The 10,930-nt window shown below is 46.8% G+C and overlaps 1 protein-coding gene across 1 annotated transcript in view; it reads right to left on the bottom strand.

Moving 5' to 3' along the window:
• Positions 1–7,652: 7,652 nt before the first annotated feature.
• DLX6 (distal-less homeobox 6) overlaps positions 7,653–10,930 on the bottom strand; it is a 3,910-nt gene continuing 632 nt past the window's right edge. The window contains exons 2-4 of the mRNA XM_006880373.1: positions 9,962–10,026; positions 9,700–9,893; positions 7,653–7,904 (exon numbers count right to left, since the gene is read on the bottom strand). Coding sequence (XP_006880435.1) covers positions 7,653–7,904; positions 9,700–9,893; positions 9,962–10,026 — 511 coding nt within the window. The remainder of the gene's footprint in view (positions 7,905–9,699; positions 9,894–9,961; positions 10,027–10,930) is intronic.

Genomic DNA, 10,930 nt, shown 5'->3' with positions numbered 1-10,930 from the left:
CTAACACAAATGTGTCCTACCCGCCCCCCCCCCCCGCCAGCTTATTCCGGGCAAGGGCCTACCATACGCTCCCGATCTCGAACCCTAGCTCTCAAGCTGGTGTTCCCAAGTCTATCCTAGGACTTCATTTTCTTTTCCATGGGCTTCTTCACCCCCCTCGACACCCCCAGCTCCCTTCAGCTTCCCGCATCCTCCTGCCCCAAGGCGCGCAGACAGGACCAGGGTCCTTCCTCGGTGCCCTGCTCTCCTTCCAGGGCCCTCCTGTTAGAAATCAGATAAATTGGCCTTTGTTCGAGGCTCGGGTTGGGCTAGGCAGATTTCTGCCCTTGTTCCCCCCTTTTTCCTGGCTGCTACCTCCTTGTGGAACAGGGGGCGGCCTGGAGAGCCGAGAGAAGCCGCATTCCTGTGGGTGCCAGGCGGCTCCAGTGCTGAGCCACAGGGCCTGAGACACACACGGAGGAACCGCAGGCCTCGCTGCCCTTGATCTCTCTCATTCTCTCCCTCCCTTCGGGGCACCCACCTGGGAGCCTGTCCACCCACACTCGGATCCACCCAGGGCTCGGCCTCGGCAGGAATGAGTTGACCCGCGAATAGACACACGCGCACCCCCCTCCCGGTGATACAGGCCAGGCCAGGATCTCCCCGCCCATGCCAATCCTCTCCCTCCCGCCCCTTATCCCACAATCCCAGACGCGCCGGCTGGCCTCATCTCTCCTCTGGCTCCTTTGATCCCACCGGACGCCCCACAGCTCGCGGCGTCCTGGCCGCATAGACCCCGGAGTCGCCCCAGCGTGCCAAGGCTAGGCCGCGCTCGCCTCCTTCCAGGGCGCCGGGCAGCTCACTCTGGCCTTGACACTGCTAGGTCCCGGGAGCCCCCTAGCCCAAGGCACCCTGGATGCCTGCTGCTACAACACCTACCTCCCCTTTCGTTCGCAGAGAATGATCATTAGGCTACCTGGCTGTGCCCCTTCCCCGCCGCATCCACAGCCCCTTGAATCGCGCTGTTCCCACTGGCCACCCGGGTCGCGCCAACACCCTCGCCTTCCCTCGCGCGCTCCGGCCCTCGCTGGAGGCACGCCCTCGGGCAGACGCCCTCCGGCACCCCTGGAAAGAACGCTAATGGATCCTCCTGCGGCCGCTCTCTCTCCTTCCCTCCCTCCCCAAGCATTCCCTCCTGCAGCGACTAGGTGAGGCTCCGACGCTCCGGAGTTTGGGGAGGGGGCACTGCTTCCCGCTACAGCGGGTCCCCACGTTGCCCGCCTCCTCCCGCCAGATCCTTGAACACTGTCCTTGGTGATTTAGCAACCCTGGCCCAGTCCCAGTCAACTTCGGGCCTCGAAAACGGCACAAATAACGGTGGCACATGTGGGTCTGGTTAAATATTTTTCTACGCAGCCGGGTCCTGCACCTTCCCATCCCCTCCGCCCCCCACCCCCGCGTTTTCTTCGGCTTCTGACAGGCTTTAGGTCTTTTAGTAGTGCAAGGCAGAAAGCATATACTGTATCTTCTCCTGGGGGTAGGTGGGGAACTTCCTCTTCAATCATCCAGGGCTGCCAGAGTGTAATGTAATAACCTGTTTTATAGGTCGAACTCGAGCCGTGAAGTTAGGAGCTGGGGGAATTTACATGCCCTTTCTCTTTCAAGGAGATGGGAGCCCTTCTTTGCAACAATTAAATGGTTCTGCTCTTTTGTTCGCCGGAGACTCTTATTTACTTCTGATTTATGGGGATCAGAAGAAGTCTTTTTGCCAAAAGCTCATGTATTATTGAGTCTGTTCCACATCCTAAACCAAGATTTATATAAAACCGTGAAATACTGCACATTATGACCTTTCACCACAGGAAGAGGGGGGGAAAAACTGACTTCATAACATCTTTGCCTTCTCTCCCTCTCCCAGCTTTGGTAATGGTTCTCTGTTGAATACATCATGTGTAGTCTACTGTGGTCGTTCGCTTCTTTTTTTTCTTTTCTTTTTATTTTTAAGGAATGGATGGGGTGAAGGGCGGTAAACAGTTTGCAAGCTATGACTTATTTTAAAGCCTCTCTCTCCCCTCTCCCTGAAAAGGCAAGAAGACAGAAATCTGCCTCTAGAAGCTTATTGTTATCTAAGGACTATTTCTTGCCATTGCTATTTGCAAAGCGGGGTGGGGGGAGGAAGGAGGATGGAGAAGAGATAGGAGATGAATTCAACTTTCATCTGTGAACAGAGGTCACTAAAGGGGGGGCATTTCATCATTGCCCTTAAATTCAAAGGAGTTAGGAAGCTTGTTTGCCACCCGCTCAGGAGGTCCTGGCTGAGGTGAAGTGTGGGAGGAAGGGGAGTCATCACACAAGGTGTTAGGAGTTTGGATAACATGCCCAGTGATTCTCTGTGGTCTTGGTGAGGAAATAACTCTAGGAGAGAGAAGACTTTGGGGTACTCCTGTTAGAGAAGTCGTCCTCAGGAATCTGTGCAGGATTCATCCTCCTTGAGACGACAACTTGAACCATAGAGACCAGCATCACCTAACAGCCTCTCTTATTCTAACTTTCCAAACCCCTCTTTCTTGATCCTCCTCCCCTTATTTGAAGTCCACTGACCTTACTCTTACAAGCAAGTCATCATTAAAAAAAAATACATAAAATTGGACTTTGTGGAACCCAGAAAGAAGCCCACTTGTGACTTGTAGCAAAAGAAGCAACTGGCCTGGTTTATATTGGGGAAAGAGTGATTAATAAAAGTTAATGATGGGATTGAAACTAGTGCAGGAGGCAGCTTCTCAGCTGGCTTTATTTAATTAGCAGCAATTAATGTATATTCAGCTAATATCCTTTAGGACTGTCTAAGACTTGTTCACCATGAGAGAGAACAGAGGAGTTTCTTTCAAGGATCCAAGACAGTCTCCTCTGATGGCAAATTTATTTAAGAATACGTTCATAAACAGGTGCTCTGAGAATTGGTAAAATTGACAAACGTTGTTTTCACTGATGTGGGAGTGCACTTTAAAAAAAATGCAGAGAAATGCTTTGAGAAAGAGAGTTAAAAAAGACAGGAGCTTAGAAAAAAAAAGAAATTATTTTAGACTAGCTGTAGCAGCAGACGAAGCAGCCGGTGCAAACACATCAGTCTGCACGTATTGAAGATTTGGACACGTAATGCTTCAGACCACTGATTTGCCATTTTCTTAATTCCCGCTCTTCTTTTTCCATATGAATCAAACAGTCTTTTGTCCTTCAGGGTTTGATTTGATCGCTACTGTTCACATTTCACTTTTGTATTTTTCTCTTCCTATACCATTACTCATTGAGTGCCCCGTGAAATTACAATCGTACATTTTCAACTCAGCAACCCATTTACAGTGCAAAAATAGGGTCTAAATAATGGCTGAATTAGCCCTACTGGACAGTTTCAGATGTAACACTGTAATAATTATATTGCAGGCTGGATTAGGATGCTATTATCATAATCTGGACGTTTACAATTATCTGTAATTTGCAAAGATGCGCCAGGTCTTGATTACAGCAGTTTTTTTTTCTTCTTCTTCTTCTTCTTTTTTTTTTTTGTATCACGCTAACCATCACTAAACAGTGACAGTAATAACAGCTAATTTTGCTGGCAATATAAGAGGTGCTGGGGTGTGCAAACAATTTCACACCTGGATGTGCTCACTCAACCAAGAATATAGAGAAAGAGCTTCTGCCCTGAGACTCAGAAAAATATTCTCCTCCGCTTCTGTTCAGTATAGATTTCTAGACTCTGAACATTGCCTAAGAGATATTCACTGAGGGTAAGTTTTTATTTCTTGCATACTTCAAGAAACAGTTCACCTTTCTCTTCTCATACTTTCTAAGCTATATGTGTTACTGTTGTAATTTGTCAAGGACTACAACTTTGTTTTATAAATTGTTTCAAGTCTGACCTTATATTCCTCTGTAAAAGGATTGTGCTTTAGTAAGTAAAGGGGACACAGCAACAACGGGATCCCTAAAAATTCGGTGTGTCTTTCTTGCTTTCTGTGTTGATGTGTTCAGTGCCGCTTGTGACTGAAGAGTGAGCAAGGGACCAGGCTTCTGCAGAATGTGGAGGAAGCCTGCGGCAAAGTCCAAGTTAAAATACATTGGAAACTGGTAATAGAAGGAAGCTTTAGGAAAATGCATTGAGGTCTCGTCACGTCGGATTATTTTATGTTTGGGGCATCAAGAGAACAGCTCTGGCGACAGGACTCCTTGGGTATCACAGGTATGCAGGGATTTTCAAAGGCAGGTGTAGTCTGAATCCTTGCATTGTGTAGCCTCTGAAACATACATCTTCCACTTGGAGGAAAGTTTTCAGGATGACTGACCTCTGAAAATCTTCAAGGCTGTTTTGCAGGGCCTTTGCCTCAAGCTGGTGTATCCTGGGGACAGGGAAGGATGATTGAAGTGGGAGGTGGGTGCAGATAATGCAGGCTTGCAGGGGTTGGGGTAGGGGTGGGAGAGTAAATAGAATAGGTCGCAGGGGTTGAAGGGTATAGGAGGTTGAAGATGCTGAACCCAACCGTGAGTCAAGGTTACAAACCAGTCTGATTGAGCTTTATCAAGGAAGACTCGTTCCAGAAGTCGTGCTGTTCTATCTATAGATGACGCTGTTTCCTGACCCTGTAGATGATGCAGGCAACTAGCGATGTTAAGTGAAGGAGACTGTGACTCTATGATTCCCCCACCCCAAGTCAGAAAGGCCTTTCTGTGGTGGCCGGAACCTTTGGACTAAGTGTGTCAAAAGATAATGAGATGCTTATTGAATCCAGAGGAGGTATCATCCTTTCCACACCCAACCCCACCGCAGCCCCGCCTCTGAGGCTTTTTTTTTTTTTTTAACATGAGAAATGTGGTCAAAAACCGGCTCTAAAACTCGAACTCTGTAACCTCCTGGGAATTTCTAAGTTGGAGAAGTGTAGTAGACCTTATGACTGGACGCTGTCTTTTGCCCAAGCCCCTCCTCCTGTTCCCTCCCTGGGGACCTGGTTTACTATAGGGTCAATACATTCTAAGGAGTTAAAATATTAACCCTTGAGAGTCAGAGGAACCAAAGGTAACTTAGTTCTAAGGGGAGTTCTGGGAGGACCTCCTGGCAGAATTTGTTTAATTAAATTCATGCTAAGATACAGAGAGCTTCATCATACACGCACATCATGACAACAACCTCCAATGTTAATATGCATTTGCTTGGGCTTCAGAATTCCATGCACTCACAGTGGTTTGGCATGTATCTAGTGCATTTTTTTAAGAGAAAAATTAGTGTTGGTTTCGATGTATGGTAGCTTTTTCTCTAACATAATTTGAATAATTCAGCAAAGCCCCACTACCAGCTGTACTTCTGCAGCCTCTTCCATTCTTTTCAGCATTATAATTTTGGTTAATTTTCAATTTTAGGTCCTACGTCTCTGCAATTTGTGTATGAATAACAGAATAATTTCCCTCTTTTGTTTCGCCTTTCCTGTTCCTGAATCTAAATAAAGATGGCTTTTTAGTATTAAAAGTGGAAGAAAATTACAGGTAATTATCTTTGACGGTAAAAACGCTGTAATCAGCGGGCTACATGAAAAATTACTCTAATTATGGCTGCATTTAAGAGAATGGAAAAAAACCTTCTTGTGGATAAAAACCTTAAATTGTCCCCAATGTCTGCTTCAAATTGGATGGCACTGCAGCTGGAGGCTTTGTTCAGAATTGATCCTGGGGAGCTACGAACCCAAAGTTTCACAGTAGGAAGGGGGAAAAAAGAAAAGAAAACATTTTTCCTAATGTAACAATGCGAATGCTAGAAAATGACAAGACTGATCGGTTTTAAACCATTCTGAAGACTGACTGAGCGTGGAAGTTGCTCAACAAAAAAAGGAACGGGTATATTGGTAAGTAGTCTTTGCTTTGTGTCTAATTATAGTGACTGTCCTTTTGCACGACTGTATGTCGCTGTCATTATATGGAGCACTCTGAGTATCTCTATTGACTTCTGATAAATGGCTCAGTGGTTTCAAGGTTCATAATTTGAAGGATGCCCAGGTCTGTAGCCATTAATTCTCGCAGTATGGGGCTTCCTGCTTGTATGACGAAAGGACTTTTCATTTTCATTATTTCTGGGCTTTCCTCAAGGTCGGAAGGATGTATTGCATCCAGGATAGTGTATTTACCTATTTACTTAGCTTGCAAAAGGTTTTAAACATTAAGTAGTCATAATTGCTCATTTACTTTATGTGTTTTTTTTTATCCTTCCCCTTTTATGTTAAAAAAATGATTCCAAACAAAGACAGATACAGATGTATTCTTTTGGCTGGAAAAAGGAAAAGGGGAATACTCTGTTTCAGCACTGGAAACCACTAGATGTCTAGAGATTAACCAGGGGATTGGGTGCTTTGATGTTTAAAAAATAGGGACAAATCTGTAGAAATGACCAAAGAAGCTTAGAAGGTAAAATGAACTGAGAGAATACCCATGGCAAATGTTAGAGAAGTCAAGACAAAGGCTAGTGGTGCAAAGTGACATCTTTGCAAGCACTTGATGTTTCTATATAGGGCTTCCCATATTAGGAAATAGGACTTGTTTTAAGAATGATAGAAAATACAATTGGAGGGAGGGAGAAAAGAGGGAGGGAGAGAAAGAGACACACAGAGAGAAGAACATACAGGACACTCCCAGTATTTTGTGGCTTTTACTCCATATATGAAAGAAGACAAAAACATACAAAGTATATGTACAACTAAAATTCAACAATATATACAGAAATGTTTCTCAATATAAACGTCCCTATTAGCTTAGTGAATGCCACCTATTCACCTAGTAAAGGTGTGAAAGCAATAGAAGGGTGATTTTGGTTCGCTCCTCTCTCTGTCTCTCCTGATTCCAGTTGAGGGGTTGAGGTTAGGGTGGGGGGGAAGAGTGGTTTTTCATCATTTCTGCCCATTCCACTTTGATAAAACATGCAGCATTCCTTTTGTGGCAACATTCTAATCTTACAGCCTTTCCCCTCTTTCTCTTTTGACAAAGGCTGTATGAGGCTTTTCCCCTTTTCTTTTTCTTTTTTTTGGTCAGTCTGAGATTGGTAAATAAAAACACAGGAGTCCAAAATGCTTCTTTTTTTTTCTTTTTCTTTTCCCATCATGTAATGTCTTAAGCTCATTAAACAAGTAAAAACGCTGCCATGTTTGCGCAGATTCTTCTGGTGAGGAGGGGGGAAGTCTGTAAAAAATGTTGTTTTGATGGATACTCCCAAAGAGAAGAGGAAGCTCAAAGCCTGGGCTCCCCAGGGGACAGAGAAAATATCCTTACAGTGGGGAGGGGGGGTTGTTCTGGAAGACTGGCATTGAAACCAGTCTTTCTCTCTCTCTCTTTTTCTCCCTCTAAGATGCAAGATCAGTATCTGAGGTTGCTCCAGGGAGAAAGGTAGACAAGATTAGGGGGGGAAAAGAAAGAAAAGTGGGGCAAGGAAGGAAGGAAGGGAGAGAGATGGAAGAAAGGGCAAGGAGAGAAAGTGAGAAAGAGAGAAAGAGCAAGCGCCCAACTTGCCCCTCGCCACACATACGAGTTGAGTTCTCCGAGCCTGCTCCTTCGGCTCGGTTTGGCAGATGCAAGCAGGTCCCAGATCCTCCTTGCCTGGTCTGGAAGTTTCCCTGTGGTAGTGATGTCCCTCCGGCAAATCACATCATCTGTGGTCTCTGCATCGTGTCCTGGTGTGGAGAGGAGTACCAGTGCGAATAGCCGGGCATGTAGCTATTGGGCGGCATACTGACGCCCTTGGCCGAGGCAGAAACGTCCCACACCGGAGGCAGCGCGGGCGAGCGCGGCGACAGGGCGGCCGAGCCCGGCAGGGGGTCACTCTCGTGCGGGTTACTGCCCTGCTTCAGCAGTTTCTTAAACTTAGAGCGTTTGTTCTGAAACCATATCTTCACCTGTAAGGAAGTTCAGTTATTGTTAGGCCCCCAGAAAACATCGAATCAGTGCCTCTAGCGTCACTCACGATTTGGGAAGCAGTATTTTTGAAAAAACAAAAACACTGCAAACAAGTCCTCAAGTCTCCGCCTCCCTCCACCTCTCTCTAGTCCGCCGCCCTCCTCCCATCCGCTAGGTATCTGGTCTGGATACCCACAGTCATTGTGATTTTTTAATTGGGTGCTAGCCAGGGCTTAACATGACAGTGTAAATAAGAATAAAATATAATGGGAACATTTTAGAATAATGGCCCTAATAACTGAATGAGGCTCAAAGTCTAAAGGGGATTTTAAATAGTCTCTTTTATGATCGAACCCATACAACTGAACGCACCTCTTTGGTTATCTGTGTTTTTATACTTTAAAACTCCAAAAGTTGGCTCATTCAATGCAGAAACAGTAAACAAATGCCTATAAATAAATATTTACAACCAAACGCCTTGAGTATATATGTCACCGGCTATGCAAGGAGCTTTTTCCCCCAGCCAAATAAATATATCCACACAACCCTGCAAGCACTAAAAATGCACTCATTTTCAACTTTACACATTGTTTAGTCAAACTGTGGTCAGCAAACAGCAGTCAAGATAGTTTAAGACCTGCTGCAGATTAAACAGGAATGAGACACCTGGGATGGGAGCATATCTGCTTTATCTGAAGAAGGCCACTCACTATATGGTGCAGCTTCATTTACCTTTAACAATCCTTAGCCACTTTTCCAAGTGGAATACAAGTCACTGGGTAGCAGAAATTCTTTCCTATCAAACTCTATTTTAGGGGCAAAGTGACAAGACAATGTGGGCTAACTTGAAAAGAAGAGCTCAAGGAACATCTTATCTGAGAGCACTACAGAATCAACCCCCCCCCCTCAGTCTCCTAAAATCTGAAGTGCCCTCACTGAAGAGTGGGACTGCCAGCCATCCCAGGCAGCTAGGCTCACCAAGGACAAAATGCAGGTGATTGCAGCCTGGCTTTATTACCAGGGTCTCAGTATGCCTGAGAAAACCCCTTCCGGTGAAGTCTGAAATGCCTGCTCATGTCTTTCAAATTCAGTAGAAGGAAAGAACTTCAGCAATTAAATTTACTATAGTTTCACCTGGTACGTTTTTGGAAGCATTTCTATCTCACTTCCAACTCTGCCATTGTCCCAGAGTCCTGTAATGCAGGAAAGTACCTCAGCCTCCTCTGGCCCCATAAGCCATGGCAATTTAACCACTGGATTTAGTTCTTAGAAAGGTCAATTCCAGCCATTCTAGGATGAACCATTTGCATCATAGTGCCTTTGCAATACCCCACTGGAGCCTAGGCCTCTTCTCCCCAACTTTCACTTCATAATTTTCCTTTTTATGGCAATTACTTTAGATCCTTATTCATTTACAGGGCTCATACAAAATTCCTTAAAAAGCATGGGCTTTATTCTGTATCCTGACCTGCATCCTGTCTCTATATTCTTTGTTCCCTTTCATGTCAGCCTGTTCTGGAACTGGACTTGATTGAGTTTGGTCACCAAAGAAGAGTAGGCTAGGTGAGTTTTCCGAGAGTTGGAAGGATGTGCAAATCCAATCCAGTATTTAATAGCAGGTTATTTATTCCAAACTGCATTGTCCCAGGAAAGTGCATAACAGGAGCAAAGGCATTTGTCACTAAGCTCCTTCCATTCTTGATTGACTAGGCCAAGAATTCCTCCTGGTGCATTCCCTGCCCAGACTGCCAGCAGGATCAGCATCTCGGGGATACTCGCACTTCCCAGAATTACCTGTGTTTGAGTCAGTCCTAAGGAAGCTGCCAGTTCAGCTCTCTCGGGTAGGGCCAGGTACTGTGTCTGCTGGAAGCGATGGTTTAAAGCCTGTAGCTGTAGGCTGGAATAAATGGTCCGGGGCTTCCGAATCTTTTTCCCTTTTCCATTGAACCTGATTTCTCCGTTTTCAATCACTGTGGTTTTTTGTTGATCTGCAAGCAAAAGGGCATAAAAGTGTGATCACTCATTAGGCCACTGGTGCCATTTCCCTGCGAGTGACCTGGCCTATCCAGGGTATCCCCAAAGCCCTTAAAGCGTTTGGAAGCATTGTCACGCCGCCCCGGCCTTTATGGATATACAGTACTGGGCTTCACAGAGACCCCAGTCCGTAGCCCTAACTATGTGCCCTAACTGGACGGAGGGAGCGCCCGAGGCCTTTCAGTAAACAGCCTCTGCCCAAGGGAGGCGGCGCCGGCCGCTCACTAGGGTGCACAGCTTAGAGGGGCGATGGCTCAGCGGTTGGAGGCCCTCTGGGCCTCACAGCCTTAAGCTGTGTTTAAGTCACCGGTGTTTACGCAGCCTGTTAACTTAATGTCACCAGCTCCAAGTCTGCTTCATCAAACCTTCTTGGCAAATTAGAAATGATTCTGCTGAGAGGGACCCAAACCTCCAAACACAAGCAGCTGCTCCGATCCTCTCAGGAGCAGGGCTGCGCCTTTGGCAACTTTGACCCCCTCGAGTGTTTACAACGATTCGCCAGAGGCTCTCCGTTGCTCCGAGTGAACAAAGGAGCAACCGACCCAGTGCCGGAGAATTGGAGGAGGGGTCCTGGTCAGGGCTGGGGTGGGGGACACCTCAAAGTCTGCGAGGATATAGTCCCAATTGTCACTAGTTAAGCGAGAGCCCGAGGCCATGCCAGCTTCCCCTCCAGGTCACCAAGGCCAACTGGACATCCCACACAAAGTAGGCCACTAGTTGCCTAGCACGGACTAGGGGACAAAACACGCTCCTCAATTTGGGTTCATAAATGTCCCCATTCCTGGCCAGACACTGGTCACAGCCTGGGAGGGAGGAGGAAGGCAAAGCGGGCGCACAAACCCAGCGGGCTGGAGGGCGCGCAGAGCGGGCAACCTCTAGGATGCAGCCTGCACGGAGCCGAGACGCAGCACCGGCGCGCTGGAGGCGGGGGAGCGAGGGAGCCGGGGTCCGCCGCGGCGGGAAGGGGCCGGGCGGGGCCAGGCCGGCAGGC

Source organism: Elephantulus edwardii, unplaced genomic scaffold (genome assembly GCF_000299155.1).
Source record: "Elephantulus edwardii isolate Elephantulus edwardi_28Jun2011 unplaced genomic scaffold, EleEdw1.0 scaffold00007, whole genome shotgun sequence".
NCBI lineage: Eukaryota > Metazoa > Chordata > Mammalia > Macroscelidea > Macroscelididae > Elephantulus > Elephantulus edwardii.
The sequence above is the reverse complement of the archived record's forward strand: the minus strand, read 5'-3'. Positions and strand labels throughout refer to the sequence as shown.